Source organism: Felis catus, chromosome D4 (assembly GCF_018350175.1).
Source record: "Felis catus isolate Fca126 chromosome D4, F.catus_Fca126_mat1.0, whole genome shotgun sequence".
Lineage (NCBI taxonomy): Eukaryota > Metazoa > Chordata > Mammalia > Carnivora > Felidae > Felis > Felis catus.
Window position 1 is genome coordinate 95,113,037 of NC_058380.1, and position 20,582 is coordinate 95,133,618.

The 20,582-nt window shown below is 60.8% G+C and overlaps 1 protein-coding gene across 1 annotated transcript; it reads right to left on the bottom strand.

Annotated features, from left to right (window-relative positions):
* Positions 1 to 14,375: 14,375 nt before the first annotated feature.
* On the bottom strand, positions 14,376 to 15,673 carry LOC123381660. The gene is made up of 2 exons (XM_045043269.1): positions 15,121 to 15,673; positions 14,376 to 14,817 (listed from the first exon to the last, which is right to left on the bottom strand). Exons 1-2 carry the CDS (start codon positions 15,635 to 15,637, stop codon positions 14,414 to 14,416), a joined length of 921 nt encoding a protein of 306 aa, XP_044899204.1. The 5' UTR covers positions 15,638 to 15,673; the 3' UTR covers positions 14,376 to 14,413.
* Positions 15,674 to 20,582: the final 4,909 nt, after the last annotated feature.

Genomic DNA, 20,582 nt, shown 5'->3' on the forward strand with positions numbered 1-20,582 from the left:
CGTGTGCCGACCACCGTGACCTCATCGGTTTGCACGACCCAACGGGGTCCCCCACGTGGCATCTACCTTGGCACGGTCTGCATGTTCCTGGCCGTGTTCCGTCTGGCGAGTCTGGGAGGGAGGCCTCTGCACATGTTCCCGGCAAGGAAACACGAGTCCAGAAGGTCCAGACGACCTGCCCCAAGTGCCAGCGTGTGGAGCCTGGACAGAGGGTGGTCCCTGAGCAGAGGAGGACTTGGGCCCACGAAGCCCAGAGGAGGAGGGGGAGCACCGTGGCGGCCTGGAGCTCAGGGCTTCTGGGAGACGGTGTCCTAAGCAGACTGGCTGTGTCCCCAGCGCCGTCGGGGTACCCGCGCTCCCTGGGGCACGTGGCCCTGGCTGGCAGGAGAGGAGGTGCCTCTGGGGCAGGACACAGCCCTCAGGCAGAGCGGAGGGTCGCAAGTGCTCCCCAAGGGGCAGGTGCACTCGGGCGCCCTGAGGTGGCATCACCGGGACAGCAGTGCCTGCGGCTGGGGTCCCCATACCTGTCCCCTCCTCGGGCCCAGCAAAGGCCCGTCTGCATGGCGTTTACCCCCAAACACAAAGTCTGGGCCAGGAACCACCCTCTTCAAGGCCTTGCCCCCATTCTCTCTGCCCACCTCAAGCTTTCTCAGGACCCCGAGGAGGTGATCTCTGAAGCCAGCCTTAGAGATGAGGGTGTTCTGGATGGGAGCCATGGAGCGGGACGGTGGTAGCAGGGGGCTCGAGGGGCAGGAATGGTGGGCTGCCTGGGAGGGGAAAACACTAGGGAGGAGGGAGGGGAACACCCTGGGGAGGGCATCTGGCCCAGTTCACTCGGGGCTCGGATGTCAGGTAAGGAGTCGGGGGTCACCGCAGTTTGCCAGGTGCAGGGATCGTGATCAGGCAGTGTGGTCAGAGCCACGGCATCCTAGATGTGGAGGGAGCTCGCAGGTTTCGTATGTCTCCTGCACCTCCCGCCGCCCCTGTGCTTTTGTGGCCTTGCTCTGGTTCTCTCGGATCCTCCTCCCGGCTCCTTTGAAGGTGTCAGGTCTCCGCCCGAGTCCCTGGGTCACCCACTCACCTCTCCTGTTAGGAAGACGTGCAAATGCACACCCTGCATTTCCTCCCATCTTCCTCTCGCCTCCCAGACTTCGGTCGTCAGATTTGGGAGTCGAGAACACCCCTTGTGTCTTCCCTCACCTGTCCTTCCACCCAGCTCTTCCCAGGCCGGCCCCGAGGCGGTCCTCGGGCTGGATTCGTCTCCTGGGAGGTGGGGGTCAGGGGACAGAGGGCAGACGGTGCCGGTGGGGGCAGGAGAGGGCCGTGGCCCACAGGCCAAGTGCTGGCTTGTCTGCCAGGGCCCCCGGGCTGGGTGAGCCCCGTCGGTTCTCCTCTTTCTTCCCGGGAGGCATCCTTGTCCTGAACAGGCACCAGGGAACCTGAGTGAAGAGACCACTTTGCTTTGAGACGAGGGGCGGAGTGGCAAGAGCTGCAGAGGACGTTGGCCTTGGATGGGGAAAGCGAGGCCAGCCACGCACTGCTGTCCCGTTCAGGTCCCCTCTGCCACCTGAGTGCACCTGCAGCCGGAGGGGCTGGTTCCCGGCAGGCTGGCAGCGTCCCACTGGAGTCCCCAGTCCCTCCTCTCTGCCTGAGGCATCTCTCTTCCGGAGACGGGAGTCCGTCACACTTGTCTCTGGGGACCTGTGCTTCCTCACCTTGTCACCTGGGCGGCTGGTTCCCAGAGCAGAAATTTGCCCGTCTGAAGGCGACCAGGGCTGCCTCCCTGGGTTTCACTTGCCCGAGTCCCTCCCCGGGACGCCACGCATCTCTGATGCCTGCTCCCGTGGGGCCGCCTCCCTTGGACTGGGACGGGTCTGGCCTCCATCCCAGGGAACGCACTGGCTTTGGTGCATTATTTGGCCCAGAGGCCTGTGAACCGTTCTGGCCCTGGGTCGTGAGGGATGCTCTCCCCTCTGTGGTGTGACTGTCCAGCCTTCTGCATCTCCCAGTTTGTGATTGGGCCACGGGAGGACCAGCCCTGTCCTGGCTGGCGTCAGACTGTGGCGTCACAGCACGCACAGGGGTCTCTATCTCTGACACGTGCCCTCTTTCACTGACACAGCCTCTTGTATCCTCGTGACATCCCCTCCCCTCCCCGGTGGAAGGCCCGTGTGACCGGTTCTGAGGGAGAGAATATAACGATGGGTGTCGCTTCCAAGGTGGTTCATGAAAGCCTGTGGCGTCTCCGGGTTCCTTTTCTCCCGGGTCCATTCTCTGTCTCTGTGTCAGTGTCTGTGTCTGTGTGTGTGTCTCTCTCTGACGAAGCAAGAGCAGATAATATGAGCTGCTCCAGGACGCCCAGTGCCAAGAACCTGCAGAGGGTCCGGGCTGAGACACAGAAGTCCTGAGACCCCCCAGGCCCAGCCGAATCCTGCCAAGAGCACGTGCCCGGTCGCGGTCTTGAAGGCGGACCCTGCCCCAGTCGAGTCTCAGCTGAGGCTGCAGCCCTGGCCTCCTGGGTGACCGTGGGACTGAGGCTCCCAGCCGAGCCGAGCCGGGAGACTGGTACAGAAAGTGTGAGGTGGTCCAAGGAAGGTGAATGTGTCCCCCAGCATAGACAACAGCCCATCCTCCAGGCTGGGGGCTGGGCCGCCCTCCTCCCTCCCGAGCTCTCTCCGGCCACACTGGCTCCTCCTCAGCTCCTCTCCAGAAAAACCCTCTGTGCCTCCGAGTCTCTGCAGCTTTGCTTGTCCCCACAGCACACTGCTTGCAGACATGTGCGGGACTGACTCCTTTTGTCCTTCTGGGTCCCAGCATCAGGGCCACCGTGGAGGCCTGTGAGACCCACTCAGGGGCCCCTGGCCGCCCTCCTTCACCCTGCTTCATTTCCCGACAGTGTTGGTTTTTCCTTTCACATGGATTCGCTCTTGTGCCTTGACCCACCTCCCCCTCTGGGCTGTGAGCTCCTGGAGGGCTGGGACCTCACGGGACCTCTAACTCCAGCCCCCGGGCCAAACAGTGCCTGCTCAGGGTGAGAGGCACAGGAGCTGAATGCGTCCAGAGAGGATCTCAGAGTCCCTACCTGCCTCTGAGCAGCTCATGCTGTGGACATGCAGACTAATAGTAAGAGGTACATGTTGGGTTGGGGGCAGGGGACGCCCAGATTGAACCCTGAGCGTCCCTTCCCGCTCCAGAGGCTTCACTGAGCACAGTGGACACAGCCTGCCCCCTGGTGGTCAGCACCATCATGACAGTCCCAGGCTTGGAAACCAGAAAACAAAACACAGACTTTGTTTGGATGTAGTCAAGGCAGCAGCCCTCCCTGGCCCTAGGGGGGCACAGGGGCAGGACCAGCGGGCTCCACGGGCGAAGTGAGGACCTCAGAAGCCTCCCTTGTCCCCCGTTCCACCTCTCCCGTCCCGGTGTCCCGTTCATTCCTAAGGCTTCCTCACCCCAGCCAGGGCACTACCTCTGGAAGCCCTTCCTAATGAGGCCCCGGGGCTCCGACAAGGAGGGTCTTGACCTCGGTCCCCACACCAGGGTCCACTGCTCGGCCACGTGCTGCCCACCCAGGTCCTCGGTCCTCCAAGCCCTCAGGCTGCACTCCACTCAGAAGGACCTTGAGGGAGGAGAAAGCATTTTCCCAGTACCAGGAGCATCTTGGGGCAGGGGTGGAGGCCCAGGGCCAGCAGACAAGCCTGTGGGACCCTTGGGACACCACGTCTATGCAGCCCAATTTACACAGGAGTAAGCTGAGGCCTGTCCCTTAGCCCGCTCCCAGTAGGGGGGTTTCTCCTTCTAGCTCCAGGCTGGTGGTGGACACAGGACCCCAAACCCCGTCTTCTCCGGGTGCCCCGGGGAAGTGCCCAGCCCAGGCAGCCCCCTGGGTACCCTGGAACCCCCTGGCCATCAGGCTGGCACGTCCTCCCACCCCACGTATGAGCCCTGGTCGTGCTGCCAGCCCACTGGGGGCCCCTGCCCCGTGGCAGAGCTGCCTCCAATCCCCTTCTTGCCCCGGTGTCACCTCCCCCCTCCAGGGTGTACTCCCCTTGAACCACTGCCGGGTGGTCAGTGTGCGCATGTGTGTCTGTTTGTGTGTGTGTGTGTGTGTGTGTGTGTCTGTGTGTGTGTCTGTGTGTGTGTGTGCGTGTGCTTGCCTGTACGGTCTGGGGACATCCAGATATAACAGCCCCACTTCGTATGGCGTTGATAGGGATCCGACGAGATCTCAGGGGTCTCATTCCCAGGGCGAACCCTAGGGGACGACTGAGTTTGGCCTAGGATGGAGATCCCCACTGCTTGGACTCTGCCCACCTCACGTATCCTGGGCCGGTCCCTGGCCTCAGTCTCCCACCTGGCCCTGAGGTTGGGCGTGGAGTGACGTCAGCGTGCACAGGGCCCAGGCTCTCCTCCTGGGTGGATGGAGAGGAGATGTGCCAGGCACACAGGCCTCCCTAGCAAAGGGCAGCTGGGTCTCGTTACCTCGGCCAGGTGCGGCTGTGTGCCCTCCCCGGGGGACTCCGTGCCACTGATCCCATGTGCGCCCTGCCTCCAGACCGCTGCCCTGTAACCCCAAATCCTGTGAGCCCTCAGATCAGCCTCACCCCAGCCAGTGGGCTGCAGACTTGAGGGCCGGGTGGGTTGGACACGCGGGTACACGAGGGTCGCCGAATGTACCTATACCGTCCCAGCTGTCACAGACCCCACGCTCCCCCCCAGGGTCCAGCTGGGTGCACGGCCGGGGCAGGGGGCCTGGAGGAGACGGTGGACACCAAGTATGGGCAAGGAGAGGATCGGCCTGTCACCTCCCGCCTCCCCCTCCTTCTCTCCACCTCCTCCCACGGTCTTCCTGCCAGGACCCGGGACACAAGGGGAGCCTGTCCCTGGCTGCAGCCCTGGCTGGATCAGAGGGTTGGGAGGGAGGCCAGGAAGGAGGGGGCACATCGGGGGATGTCTGAGTGTTGGGTGTGGTTAGAGTTGCTAGGGACTCCCCAGGGTGCTCACTGACTTCACCCCTTCTTATACATGAACTGTGGCCCCGGGTCAAGGGCACTCAGCTCTGAGTGACCAAGTCCAGCCGTGAACGGGAACGAGGGACTCAGTCTTCACCCTCATGGAGCCCTGCCCTGACCATCACAGGTCTTATGTTGGGGTGGGGCTCCCCCAGCCAGGTGACGCCTGTGCCCCCTGCTCACTTTCCTGAGATGGGAGTCACAGACCCAATTTTCAACGAAGAAAATGAGGCTCTGACACCCACCACGTGAGCTTGTGGGTCACAGGGCTGGGACATGGCCCTATTGTGGGTTTGCCCCCCGGACAATCCGACCCAAAGCCTGAGCTCGCACGGAGCCTGAGGAGGCTCCAAGCCTGGAGATGAGGACGTCCTGGGTGGGGGCCATGGGAGGGGTGGTGGCGGCAGTGGCCTATGAGGGGCTGGGGCTCCGTGGGCTCCCTGGGGGAGGAAGGCCCTAGGGAGGCCGGAGTGGGGTGAGGGGTGCCCACGGGGGAGGGCGTATGGACCAGCTCACGCAGGGCACCGGATGTCGGGCCAGGAGTCGGGGGTCACTGCAGGTTGGGGAGGGTGGGGATGCTCTGCCTCTGTGGCCCCCAGCTGCTGACCGTGGGGGGGTCGCCGTCCCACCGCTTCGGCTGTGAGCTCGAGGGCGGGGTGGTGTCTGGGCTTCACCATCGTGTGCGGGTGCCTGCACACAGCAGCAGACAGACACGGGTGCTGACGCGTGCGGGGATGAGTGAATGGACACGAGGCTGCGGCTCCCATCTGTCACTGTAAACAGCGGGGCCCGGGTCGTGCGGCTCTGGGACGGTCCCAGTGAGTCAGCGAGATGTGAAGTGTCATTCCTCACCCGGCACAGTTTGAGGGCTGAGAATCCAGCAGGGCACGGGAGGGGTGTGTGCGCATGGAGCTGACCGGAGCGGGTGCCGCTCGAGCCGGGCACGGACGCCAGAAATACGTCGCTTGCGGGTGTTCTCGCCAGCCCTCCCTCTCCGACTGGGGACGTGGTGGCCGCCGGCCTGGAGCGGAGTCCAACAGCCCCCAGGCAAGGGGCAGGGGCAGCACAGAGCTGACGCGGAGGGGCAGGGAGAAGCGCCCGGGGCCTGCAGCCTGCCCGTCTGGACACGCGTGTGGGCTAAGCAGGTGACCTCTAGCCGGTCAGTCCCTGGAGCCACGACACCGGGGCGTCCGAGGGCGATGCCGTGGAAAGCCAAGCACCCTGTTCCCAGTTTGATGCCGACTCAAACGCCCAGGACCCACCTGGGAGCCAGGGGAGGTGGAGGTCAGCGGTGGGAATATGGGGTGTCTCCGGGCCCATCACTGTTCTCTTTCTCGTTTCTAATATCCTGTAGGAAATATGCCAGTAACTGGAACAAGGTATCACACACGATGTCTGCATAACACCCTGTTCTAGATTTTCTGAAACAAGATCTTCTACAATTAGGGTCATGGCAGACGCTGGACCCCGGCCAGCACCCCAGTGGGCGACACCGTGCCTGGCGTGCAGGGTCTGGGGCAGCAGGGCTGCCTGGCAGGGGCGGGGATGTTGGGGGACGCACATCTCCCCCGGAAACCTGCTGTGTTTCTTGGGTCTCAGCCCTCCCCACAGTGTCTACATTTTGTATTCCGCCTCAAACTGGCCCAACCTTTCGTTCCAGAATTTCACATGGCCAGTAACAGCCGGGACAGAGGAGTGAGCGCACAGGTGTTTCCTCCAGCTGCCTTGGGCCAGTGCCCGCCTTTCCTGGCTTGTTTCCCAACTGTCCCTGAGGGCCTGAGGTGGAACCACATCGCTCACCCAGTCTGGGGACAGTGTGGGCTCTCAGCCGGGCTGGAGGGTAGCAGGAGGCAAGGGGTGGGGACGCCAGAGGCAGAGGTGGGGACACTGGGGCAGGACTGGGGCCTTCCAACCAGGGCAGGGGAGGAGACGCAACCTGGCGCAGGGGAAGGGAGGCTCGGGCTCAGCTCGTGGGCCTCTGTCCTCACTTAGCCGTGTCCCGGGACCCAGCCAGGAGAGCGCGCACCCCGCCCCGGAGACTCCGCCCCTCCTCGTCCAGCATGGTGCACATCCGTGGGGGTGTTGGAAGGGTTCCTCCTGTTGCTGTGGGGCCTCGTCGTGCGCACTCGGTGTGCGCAACCTGTTGCAGGGCGACCCGTGTCCGCCCACAGTTTGCAGCCCTTGCACGGGGCTCAGCCGGTGCCCAGAGTCCACTTAGGACTTTCCGGTGCTGGGGCAGGTTGGGTGCCCTTTGACTGCCCAGCCGCCCCGGGGGACCGGGGATCCTTTGCCTGTCCCCGGGCCTTTGTCTTGCACTGTCCTTGTTTGTGTATGAAGGGACCGGCTGGAGACCTCCGTCCCTCCATGGAGGATCGGGGACCCCCGTCATCCAGCAGGTGAGAGGGCGGATCCTCGGCACCAAGGGGGGCACCGTCCACCACCACTGCCCTCGACCCCCTCGGGGCGCCTGGAGGCAGGGGCACACCTGAGGTCATTTTTCCTGTAATGACCTGGTAGCAGGTGCCCAGCTATAGCTAGGGAGGCTGTGTGGGGCCTTTTCTATACACAGAATAACGCAGATGTGCTGGTTTCCGGAGGCTCCTTTAATGCAGCTGATGTTGTCAAGGTTCACCATGAGTGCGGCATGGACCGGGAGTTCAGTCGGGCTCAAGCCTAATAATGTTCTTCAAATCATTTTTATTGTGTAGATAGACCGTGTTCTGTATGCACTCAGCAGTCGATGGACACTGGGGGTGTTTCTACCTTTGGGCAACTGTGAGTGGCAATGCTGTGAATGTTCACGGTCAGGCTTTTCACAGGTTTTCATCCCTGGATCATACGGATACTCCGTGTTTACGTTTTGAAAAATGGCCAGAGAGTCTCCCAAAGGGCTACATCACTTTATATTTCTGCCAGCAAAGGAGGAGGACTCCAACGTCTACGCTTCCTTGCCAACACTTCTTAATATCTATCTTTTTAATGACAGCCGTCCTGGTGGATGTGAACTTGTATCTCATTGTGGCCTTGATTGGATTTCCATCCTAAAGAACGATGTGGAACATTGTTGGTCACTTGTTTATCGTTTCTCGAGAAATGTCTCCTCAGCTGCATTTCCCATTTTTTTAAATTTTTTTTTAACGTTTATTTATTATTGAGAGAGACAGACAGAATGTGAGTGGGTTAGGGGCAGAGAGAGAGGCAGACACAGAAGAAGAAGCAGGCTCCAGGCTCTGAGCGGTCAGCACAGAGCCCGACGCGGGGCTCGAACTCACGAGCTGTGAGATCACGAACTGGGCCGAAGTCAGACGCTCAACCGACTGAGCCACCCAGGCGCCCCTGCATTTCCCATTTTTAAATTGGATGCGCAGTTTCTTCCTATTGAGTTGTAAGATTTAATATGCATTCCACATGCAAGTCTCTTAGGATATATGTCCTTAGCCGATTCATTGTCCCATTCAGTAGGGTGCCTTCTAGCTTTCGTGATGCTGTCTTTCAGTTCACCTACTTGTAGTGTTTCTTTTTGAGAGAGAGAGAGAAAGAGTGCAAGTGGGGGAGGGGCAGAGAGAGAGGGAGACACGGAATCTGAAGCAGCTCCAGCTCTGAGCCATCAGCACAGAGCCCGTTGCGGGGCTTGAACCCACGAACTGTGAGATCATGAGCTGAGCTCAAGTCGGCCGCTTGACTGACTGGGCGCCCCGGGCGCCCCTGATTTTGTTTCACTGACGCGTGGCATTCAGTCAGTTCCGTATATACCTCGATGATTGGGTAGCTGTGTGTATGGCCGAGTGATCACACAGCAGGTCCTGTTAACGTCCATCTGCACACGTGGTTGCACATGTTTTCTTGTTACAGAGACTTTTCAGATTTACCCCTTGGCAGTTTCCACACGTGCAATGCAGTATTAACTATAGTGACCACGCTGCACATCACGTCCCGAGACTTATTTCTTTTATCACCAGCAGATTGTACCTTTCGACCTGCTTCCCTGGTTCGCTCATCCCTTAGCCCCTGCCTCTGGCAACTGGCGGTGTGATCGCTTGATCTGTGAGTTCTTTGAGCTCTGTTTTTAAGATCCCACTTACAAAGGAGATATGATATTTGTTTTTCTCTGTCGGACTTATTTCACTTAGCATAATATCCTCGTCTGTGTTGTCACAAATAGATTTCCTCCTTGTTTATGACTGACTAGTATTCTGTGATATGTACGTGTCTGTGTGCGCACACTCCCACATCTTCTTTTTCCGTCCATCCACGTGGACGCTTGGGTTCCTTCCACGTCTTGACTCTGTAAGTAATGCTGGGGGGCGGGGGTAAGATATCTTTTGGCGTGAGTGTTTTGTTTTCTTCCTGTAAATACCCGAAAGTGGAATTGTCATGTTACGTGGTGTTTCTTTTTTCGATGTCTTGAGGAGCTTCCATGCATCGGCTGCACCAGTTTACAGTCTCGTACAATTTCTTTCTTGGTACTGTGTTTGTATCCTGCAGCCTTGCTGAACTATTTTATTACCTCTGGAAGCTTTTCTGTGTATTCTGTACGATTTCCCATGTACACAGTCATGTTATTTGCAACTAGAGACGTCTTTCCTTCATTCCCTCCAATCTAGATGTCTGTTATCCCCCTTTCTTGCCTCGTCGACACGGCCGAGACCTCTAGGACAGCGTGGGCTGCTGCCGGGGGCTTGGGTCTCGTCCGTCTTGCTCCTGAACTCAGGGACAAGGCTTCCAGTCTTTTCTCCGTTCAGGGTGATGGGAGCTGTGGCTTGTTCGCAGGTGGCCTGTAGGAGCGCTCAGGAAGTTCCCTTCTGTTTCTGCTTTGAGCGTTCGTATCACGAAATGCTGTTGGATTCTGTCACGCGGTTTCTGTACTCAGTGGCGATCGGATTTGACAGCAGCTTGAAAACCACGAAGTCGTGTCGCTTTCCCTCTTCTTCTGTCTTTCTCCCTCACACAAACACACAGAACTTCTCTGGAAGCTCATCAGGATCCGGATGGGAGCGCTTTGGTCCTGGTTAGCCTCGTTCGGGCCTCTGTGTGCCTGGGGGTGGGCCCGTTCAGATGTCACGCCCCACAAGGGACAACTAGAAGTCAAAATAGTAATGATAATCTTCCAGGTGGTGGCTGCCTCTGGCATGCGTATGCCATAATTTCCTCTTCTCTGTTCCGACTGTAGAGTGAGAATATTTAGCATTAAAGGAGACGACTGTACAGGAAACAGAGCATATCAAGCATGTGTCCTAACGGGTAATGACCAGGAGGCAAAACCCCTGCTCGCCCAAGATGCATGTCAGAGGGAATACAGCATCTTCTGTACTGACTTCCTTTGTGGAAGTCCACGTTCCGAAAAGACCGTTTCTGGCTTGTTTTCTGAGGCCTCGCGTCGGGAGGCCCGCTTTTCTCTTCCGGGAGTCTGGGTGCTGACGGTGTGTCTGGCCGGTGTCACGAGCGGCAGCTTGAGCCCACACTGTGGCCTCTTCCAGGTAAGAGGGCTTGGGGGGTCACCTGTGTCCTCAGCCAGGAAAGCATCAGCCAGGCACTTCTCGGCATTCCCAGGAGGTGCCCCCAGAGCCTAGTACGCAGCGCGAGGCCTGGACCGGGGAGGCACTTTGCACGCTACGTGGCGCTCGGTCTCTAAGGCCCGCAAGTGACAGAGACTCTTAAAGTGGGAATGGGAAGGCAGTTTAGCGCTGTGGTAGTTGAGGTTCCAGGTTAAGCTCCAAATAAAGAGAGTGAGACAGTCATCCTCCCTCCTAACGTAGCACAGCTGTCCCACGTACAGTTCAAACCATACGAATCCTCTCCCCGAGGAGGATGCTCAGCTCTCAGGGGACGTCCACGCTTGTCTTTGATATCCTGTGACTTACATCCTATGATGTGAAGTGAGCCGTTATTAATGCATCTTATGTTACACGATAAGAAGACAAGGAAGGGAAGAAAAGAAAGGTATTTGACACTCACGTATACGGTCTACAGGTGAAGAAGACGCCCTGGGGTGGGTCCTCGGGCTGGGGCTTCTCTGCGTGGTGCTGGACGTTTTCTGGTTTTGCAAAGGCACGTGGGAAGGCGCTCGTGTGGCCAATTTTCGCCCTCTTGCGGCACCAGTGCCGACCACGGTGCCGGCTCGACCCCCGGCTCCAAAGCCTTCAGGGCCAGCTCTTGCCCCAGCTCTGGTACCGAATCCGGAGTTAGAGGCGTCTCCGGCACAAGCCCAGCAGCAGACAGAGCGGCAGCTATGGAGCTCGGGCCGGCTCTCCCACCTGATCCAGTGTCAAGTCCAGAGCCGTTGTTCTAACATCAGCTCACGTGAGAGCCCCCGAACCACAGCCAGCTCCAGCACCAGCTCCAGGACCAGAGGAAGGGCTGGAACCAGCACAGGCACCCGCAGTATCACCGGCTGCAGAGACAGAGGCAGCTCTGTCATCAACCGACTTGCCAGGTCCGGCACCAGCCAGCTCTGGAGTCTGGGTCGGACCGACGTACATTCCAGAGCAACGGACAAGGCAGGAGTGAACTAGACCTGGTCCTCATCGCTTTCGGCAGCACGACTAGAGCTACAGGCATCTCTAGGGCTGGACCCGTCTCCAGAGCCAGTGTCAGCACCGGAAGTGGCCTCAGCGCCAGATCCCGCCCTAGGGTCAGCTCCGGCACCGGCTGAAGAGCTTGAGAGACCTGCAGAGCCAGCAAGCTCCCGCCGAAGCTCCAGACCCAGAGTCAGTCTGAGCCCCGGCCTCTGCGTCTGAGCCACTGGCACAGCCGGTTCTGTCCCCAGCTCAGAACCAGAGCCAGAACCGGCTCCAGAGCCCGAGATCAAGCCCCTTCCCAGCTCGAGTCAACTCCAGGTCCGGCACTGATTCAACTGCCGAGATTGAGGCCGTTCCAGCTTTAGCTCCGGTGCCAGGTCCAAGGTCAGGGTCGGTGTTCTCCCACCAGCCAGCCCTGGCTCGATGCTGGCTGTAGCGCTGCCTCCAGAGACGGCGGCCGCTGTCTCGCCAACTGCTGTGTCAGCCCCGGTGGTCGCTCCCATGCCCACTTTAGAGTGAGAAGCTGCTCGAGCCCCATGTAGCGCCAGTGCGAGGTTGCAAGGAAGAGCCAGCTCCAGCATCGGCTCCAGCATCGGCTCCAGCATCGGCTCCAGAACTAGAGTCAGGACTGAGTTCAGGGTCAGAGCCTGCGACAGCAACAGTTCTCATACCGGGTCCGGAGCAGAAGCCCCACAAGTGCCGGCTGCTGCGCCAACTCCAGAGCAAAAGCTGCCTGGGGCACCAGTGGTAGACGCAGAGCCGATGCCACCTCCGGACAAAGAACCAGCTCTGGCACCGACATCCCAGAGACGTCCTGCTCTGGCACTGGCTCCATCACCGCCTCCTGTGCCGGAGCCCGTGTCCGCTCCAGCGCCGGCTCTGGTGTCGGCGTCCGCCCGGACACCGGTTCTGCAGGTGGAGCCAACGCCGGGGCTCCGACCAGCTCCCCCGCTGGTTTTGCCACCAGCCGGAAGGCCACATCCAGGACCGGCGATGCAAGCAGGGCCCCCGGCACCGGGTCCAGCATAGCAGCCGCGAGGAGAGCCAGCTCCGAACCAAAGCAGCTCCAGCACCATGGAGAGCTCCCGCAGCGGTTCCAGAATTGGATCCCCCCGGGGACTCTGGCACCAGCTGTGTCGCTCGCACTGGCTGCACGGCCAGCTGCAGTTCCAGGGCCAAAGCTGAAGCCGCTTCAGCACCCACTCGGGAGCCAGAGCCAGAGTCTACAGCAGAAGCTCTAGCTTCAGCTCCAGAGCTATATCCGGCTGCAGAAGCAGGTCTGGGTCCTCTCTGGAGGTGCCTGCGGTTCTAGCACCTTCCCTAGAGCTGGAGCCAGGTCCAGCACCGCCTCTTGCCCCAGCTGCAGAGCTGGGGCCAGCTCCAGCTTCAGCCCTGGGGCCAGTTCCGGGAGTAGAGCCCCCGTTAGAGCCAGAGCGGGAACTACCCATACGAGTGTCCGCTCCTTCCTCAACCGCCACCGTTGTGGGGGACGGTATGGGCTGGGGTCAGGACGGTCCTTGCTGGGCCAGCCACCCCAGGTACCCTGGTCACTCCACTCAGAGCTCGCCTGTCCGATCACTCCTGGAGATCATAGTCCCGGGGCTCTGCACCCCCGTTTTCCCAAGCAAGGCTCTCAGTGGACCAGGAGACCGTGGAGGCTGAAAGCTGAGGCTTGTACCTGACAAATGATATAAAATTTGACCCAGAAACTCCACTTGACGGCTTGTGTCCTGAAAAAGGAGAGATTTATGCACATGCTTGATCCCTTGAGGAAGCTGGGAGTGAAAACTCACAAACGGCCCACGTTCCAGGGCCTGGGCGATTTGGAAATTCTGATGTGGGGACACAGGATGCAGAGGAAGAGACTTGAGTGGCCAGCACCCAGCCCTGGGGAAAGCTGGTTCGGGAAGAGCACACACTCCACGCCCGCCTCACCCCACACGCTGCACCAGAGTTTCTCCGCTGGTCCTGGTATGAGCCCTTCTGGGGGAGGGTCTGCGCCTGCGGCCGAGGATGGGGGCTGCGCTCTGTTGTCTCAGAGAGGGGTGCCGGTCACACTTCTCGCTGGGGATCTGCTGGGGCCTCTGCTTCCTCACGTTGCCACCTGGGCTGCCAGTCCCCAGACCAGAAACCTGCCCGTCTGAAGGTGACCAGCGCTGGGTCCCTTGGGTTTCATTTGCCCGAGTCCCTCCCCGGGACGCCCCGCATCTCTGTCGCCTGCTCCCATGGGGGCTGCCTCCTCTTGGACTGAGACGGGTCTGACTCCATCCCGGGAAATGCACTGATTTGGAGCATTACTTGGCCCACAGGCCTATGAACCGTTCTGGCCCTGCGTCGGGAGGGATGCTCTCCCCACTGTGGTGTGACCGTCCAGCCTTCTGCATCTCCCGGTTTCTGTTTGGGCCACGGGAGGACCAGCCGTGTCCCCTCTGGTGTCAGGCTGTGGTGGCACGGCACAAACAGGGGTCTCCACCAGAGACCATTGTCACCGAAGGGGCCTCTTTTTCCCCCCTAATCTTTAATCCATTGTGATTTCAATATCAAAGGAGAAAAAGTCTATTTCAAACGACCACAAAGTACAAAAATGAATCTGTCCCATCTGAAAAGTCGGTGGGGACCCAAAGGTATCTCTGGCGAGATTCCACTTGAAGGAAACCTCCAGTGTAGGTAACGGAACACGGAGAGAAAGCAGACTGGGGGTGCCCAGGGGCTGGCGGGGACACGAATGGGGAGTGAGGGCTCCGAGTACATGGTGACCCTTGGGGACCGAGATATTCTGCAGCAAAATTCTGTGCCATGGTTCACAGTGTCATGAGCATACCCCGTGCTCAGGAATTGCACAACGTAAAATAAATAAATTTTTATTGAAGATTAATGTGGATTTTAAACAAACCATGAACAAATAATGTACCACCTAAAAAGTAGAGGAGAGAAAGGATAAGGGAGAAGAGGAAGAGTCATTCTGGTGGAGGGGTCAGGGACTGGGACTGGAGCAACAATTAGCAATACAATAAACACCCCTGGAAGGCCTTTGAGCCCTTGATTTGTGGCCCGAATCCATACGGGAAAGAGGGTTGTGGCAGGAACAGTGTCGGGAGCAGAAGCAGGAACCAGCTGACTCTGCTCAGGTGCCCGCTGTCCCAGCACAGGTCCCAGGTCACCTGCTGGCTCTCCGGCCCCTGCAGGAGTCGCTCCAGACTCCACTCCTGCCTGCAGAGACGCCGAGGACCCGGATGCCCGTGGGTCGGGCTCTGGAGCCACACCGGCTTCTGCTCCTGCCCCGGACTCTTGAGAAGGAAACAGAGTGATGGTTGCAGTGGCTCCAAGACCTCAGGGTAAGAGGAGGGACGGTCCCCCATCCACCCAGCGCCCGCCTCTCCAGGGCCTTTGCAGAGACACAACTCACCCCAGAGCCTCCCCGAGAAGTCACGGCCAGGAACCGACACGAGGACCTCTGCCCCCCTGCAGGCCGCAGCCCGGGGCTCTCAGTCTCTGCTCCTGGCCCCACACCAGCCCCCGGGGGCTCCTCCCTGCCTGGCCCAGCACCCCCGGGCCCCGTGAACACACATCTCCCACCCCAGCCTTCTCACCCTCGGGCTCTGGCTCCGGGGGCTCCAGGTCCTCATCCCAGGACCGGTGAACCAGGACCCTGTGAAGGGGCCAGGGCAGTGAAGGAGGCCTTCCCAGGTCATCTCCAGGCTCTGCTTCCCAAGACCTCCCTGCAGCCACTCTCTCCCTCGGTCCAGGGTGGCCCTCCTGGGCGACGGGGCACACGCACAACTCTGTAGGGCAGGTGTATCGGGATTCGGCCAGACGTTTCCCGATTTTCAGTTGATTTCTGTAAAGACAGTGACCCGCGGCCGTCCCAGAGACATCACAGCCATGCGTGGCCATCCTCAGTGTCCTTCCACCTTCTCCACCTGTGGCTCCCAGATTGGACACAGACCTGAGTGTGCATAGACGTGAGCCTGGGACACAGTGATTCCACCTACAGGGCTCCGGATGAACATCAGGGACAAGAGGGCCACCCCAGCACACCATGTCCATCCCAACCAGCCTTGACCGAGTGTGAGCCTGACCCACCCACCAGGCATCTGACCCCTTCATCAGCCTGCACCTGCTCAGGTGGGCCCTCCACACACGACCCCTCCTTCCACGCGCACACACACACACACACACAAACACGGGGGGACATGGGGCCGCACAGTTCAGATCAGAGTGGTGTCGGTCTGGACTGGATGTCTCTGGGTCTCCTGTGTTACCTTTGGGTCCCTGCGAGCTAGAGACCTGAGGCGTCCTGTGCACGACCTGACCCACTGTCTCCAGGGTCGGGAAGGGTCGCGGCCGCGGGCTCCCCTGAGCCGGCAGCCGCGGGTCACGGGCACACAACAGGAGAACATGTTCGTCAGGCAAAAGTGTCCCAATGAATGAGCCCAGTCGGGCGCTGTCTCCAGAACGTGGGTGCCTGGTGACCCGGGTTCTGAGTTCAATTGGGCTCTGTGACCAGGGAGGTGAGGTCATTTCCTGGGGCCCCCTTACCCGGCTTCCTGCTCCTACAAGAGCCCCTCCCAGGCTGCAAAGGGCTCCCCTCCACCCCATGCCCTGTCCCTACAGTGACACCAACACATCCCAGACACGTCACCGCAAGGCCTGGTGCGGCCGGTGCCGTGGCTTTGAGGCCACAGAGCTGGGTTCAGACCTGGGTTTTCCTCCTGATCAGTGCTGGGATCCCACACAGACCCCGTGCCTCCTGGGGCCCCCCAGTCTCCCCGTCTGCACAGTGGGGTCCTTCTGGCATCTATTTGTAGGGGCGCCATCAGGGAGCCACCTGTAGACACGTCCCATGCCTGCTATCCCATGAGGCTCGTGGGCACACGTGGCCGTGGAGGATGAGGAAGGGGTGCGCCTGGCATGGAACACATGAGAGGGCAGAGTGGAGTCCCCTTGAGGTCATGGCCTCCTTCTCAGCCCAGACCCAGGTGTGTGCCGACCCCTAGGGCACCTGGACCCCAGCTGCTGGCCAGGCTCGGGGACGGACACCAGAATGTGTCCCTGTGTCCTGTAGCTCTACACAACTCACCCTGTCCTGCCCAGTCACCCTTGACCTGGGGTGTGGACATGACCCTCCCATCAGCCTGCGCCTGTTGTGGTGGCTTCCCCCCACGTCCCATCCTTACAAACACACACAGCCTCACACACATTCACAGAGAAGGCTCGTGCGACTCACCAGTCGGATCAGGGCCGTGTCAGGCTAGACCGGGCAGGCCTGGGCCTTCTAGTGTCACCTTTGCGTCCCTGTGGGCACGTGACCACATGCTTTGGGGGTGAGACCGGACCCACCGTCTGCAAGTGGGAAAAGGCTCTCCCTGTGGGCTTTCCTGAGACCACAGCCTCGAGATATCAGGACACAGCATGAGAACACGTTGCGCATTCGAAGGTCTCCAACCACGGGAGCTGAGTGGGGTGCTTCTGTAGAATGGGGGTGCCTGTGATACACACGGGGACATTTGGGGATCCCCTGGCCATTAGCCTGGCGTGGCTGCCCTCATGGGCATGTTCCCTGGAGACAATGTCCCCGCCCCACACCTCTTCTCTCCCCCAACCCCTGTCACCTCCAGGGTCCACTCATCCTTTGACCCCCACGCGGGTGGTTAGTTACTGGGGGGCGAGGGACTGTGTTTCCATGCAATTGCGTGGACCTGTGCCCACTCGGGGATGCCCAGAGGAAAGGACCCCACATGGGGTGGGTTCAGTGGTCCTCCAGGATCTTAGAGGCTCTCATTCCCTTGAAAACCACCTGGGAAAATGAATACCTGGCCTAGGAGCCCGAAACCTCCTCCAGCCCCTCTAGGCTCTGCTCACCTGGTGGGTTCCCGGCCAGTCCCTGCCTCTCCTGGCCTCAGTTTCCCGACTGTTCCATGAGCACTTGGAGGAGGAGCTTCACCAGTCCGGCTAGAGTGGCCCCTGGCTCCCACCTTTGGGCAGGATGTGGCTGGGGAGCGTTGGGAGCAGGGAGGTGCTCCCACCAAAGGTCGAGGCAGGTGGAGCCTGCGCAGGTGCACCGGGACCATGGGACTGCGCACACGGGACCACCTCGCGGCAGGAGTCCATGACACCTCGGGTCACACCTATCCGATCTCCACCGCCCGCTCAGTGACCCTCATATCCTCTTAGGCCTGGGGCCACGGCCACTCCACCCAGGCAGGGCGGCTGGACGCAGTGGGTATGGAGACACGGGGGCAAGAGGGAAACGAGACAGACCCCCACCCTGCTGACCTGGCCCCCACACTCCACTCCACTGTTCATCCGGGCGCCTGGCTGAGCAGGGGGAGGGGGAGGTGGACACCAGTCTGGGCAGGTAGAGGTCAGGCTGCCTTTCCCTCCTCCCCATCACCTCCCCCTGCCTTCCCGAGAGCCCCCTCCCCCCACAAGCTCCCCTACGTCGGACACCTTCACCTCCCTGCTTTCATCCCCCAGACACCCACCGGACGTGGGAGCCGCCGACCCCATCTTCAAAAAGAGCACCGAGGTCCCAGAAGCGGGCATAGAGCTTGCGTGTCACAGGACTCTGACGTGGCCCCGCTGTGAGTGTGAGCCCGGGTCGTTCTGACCCAAACAGTGGGCTTTCTCAGGACCCCGAGGAGGTGACCTCTGAAGCCAGCCTTAGAGATGAGGGTGCTCTGGATGGGAGCCATGGAGCGGGGCGGTGGTACCAGGGGACTCGAGGGGCAGGGATGGTGGGCTCCCTGGGGGAGGAAAACACTAAGGAAGGGGGAGGGGAACACCCTGGGGAGGGCATCTGGCCCAGTTCACTCGGGGCTCGGATGTCAGGTAAGGAGTCGGGGGTCACTGCAGCTTGCCAGGCGCAGGGGACGTGACCAGGCAGTGTCATCAGAGCCACGGCATCCTAGATGTGGAGGGAGCTCGCGGGTTTCGTATTTGCCCCCAGGCAAGCATGGATTTCCAGGCACCGGCCTGGGAGGATGATGTTGCCTCAGTCTCCTGCTCTGTAGAGCAGAGCAGGTCGTCGCCTCCTCCCGGGGCTGGATTCCCCGGCAGGTCCAGAGATGGTCTCCTGTCACAGGAGTTGTTCAAGTGAGGTCTGTACCCGGAGAGGTCTCGGAGAGGGGACCAAAGGACGTTCCCCCTGCCAGCTCGGCCGATGCTCTCGTCCAAGCCGCTGATCCTCACGTCCAGGCCGGCACCGGTGATGCGGTGTCGTCCGCCGGCTGAGGGGACAGGGGCAGTGAGGAGCTGTGCTTGCGGACCCTGAGAGACAGAGCTCGTGAGCGCCCAGTGCTGCCCCGGGGCTGTGGAGGCTGAGGCTAAGCTGACGCCTGATGTCCCTGGGAAGGACCAGGAGGAGAGCCAGGCCCTGGTGGCTACATGGAAAGGCTGGATGGCTTTGTGGGCAGGGCCTCACTGGCGTCCCCTCCCCCCTTCCCCACTGTGGTCTGCGATCCGGGCCCTGTACGGGTGCTCCATCCGTCACCGGTACCCACCTTGTTCCTGCCATGGGAATGATCGCTCTGCATCACCCATTTCACAGAGCAGGAGAGTGAGGCCCAGAGAAGGGAGGCAGGTGTTTCTGGGCACAGGGCTGGTCAGCAGAGAGCTGGAATACCACCTCCGGAGCCCCCGCCAGCCCGGCAGGGACCCCCGAGGCGAGGACGAGCATTCCCCTTCTGCCTGGCCTATCATTCTTCCCAGACCTTGACAGTGGCCTGTTCCTTTTGGCCATGGGTATTGCCTGCCGACCAGGAGGGAGTCCAACTGGTAGGACAGGTGTAACTACAGGGAACAGGGACACCTGTGAGCTACCAGGAGCGACACTGTGGTCTCTGTCCCCGAACCTGCCCAGCAGCTGGGGCCCAGATGCCTTAGGGGTCGGCACACACCAGGGTATGGGTTGAGCAGGAGGCCATGACCTCAAGGAGACTGCACTCTGCCCTCTCCTGGCTGCTGCCCAGTCTCACCTGTCCTCCCTGAGGGGCTCCAGGGCCCGGATCCAGGCCCCTGATGGCTGCTCGGGCTCCAGCCGCGGAAGATGTAGAGCCTGTGGAGCAGCTGGACCTCTTGGGGCTGGAGGGAGGACCGGCCACCGACGGGGCCTCGGCTGGGGAGGATACGTGCCTCTTGGGGTGAGGAATGGGCTGATACCCGGTCCTGGGGTCACGGCTCATGTATACAAAGGGCTGAAATCACTGAGTGCCCGGGGGATGCCCAGTTAAAGTAGCCCCCTGACACTTGGTTTTCCTGGAGGTGCCCCCTGGCCTCCAGGGGCCTCTTCCCACCCTCTGACTCCACCCAGGGCTGTAGCCAGGCACAGGCTGGACCTCTGTCCAAGGTCCTGCCAGGAAGACAAGCCGGAAGGAGGAAAGGAGAAGGGCAGGGGGAGGACCGACTTCTCCCTGCCCTGAGTCGGCCTCCACTGCTGCCTCCAGGACCCTGGCCCAGCCATGCCCCAGGGTCCATGCACCTGGACCCCGGGGTGGAGTCTGCGGTCCAGGCCAGCTGGGTGGGGTGGGTGTAGTCACTGGCCATCGTGTCCCCAGATGTCCAACCCACCTTGCCTTGCACCCTGAGGTCTGCCTGGCAGGGGCGGGCGTGGTTCTGAGGCTCAGGAGAGGTTTGGTTCCCAGAGCAGTTGGCGGAGGTGGGAACATGGGTGACCAGCCAGGTGGGGAGCGGTTGGATTCATGCACATCACCGGTCCGTCTGGATCATCTACAGGTGCTGAGTGCGGGTCTCTGGCCACACCGGGCCTCCGCTCGACCCATCCGGCCCTGTGGACGGAGGCCTGTGTACCTGGGGCACCTCCCCTCCACCTACCCCTGGGGGCGAGCCTGGGCCGTGGCCACACTGATGCACTTCCCCGTCTGACCCCCAGGGACAGAGGGACCGTGAGGAATGGCAAGGACTGGCCCAGGACAAGTGAGGTGTGCAGGGTCCAAGGAGCAGGGCTGGTCTCCAATCCTAGGCCAGCCTCTACACCCCATGGGGTTCCCCCTGGGAATGAGAGCCCCTGAGATGCTCGGAGGTCCTATCTACC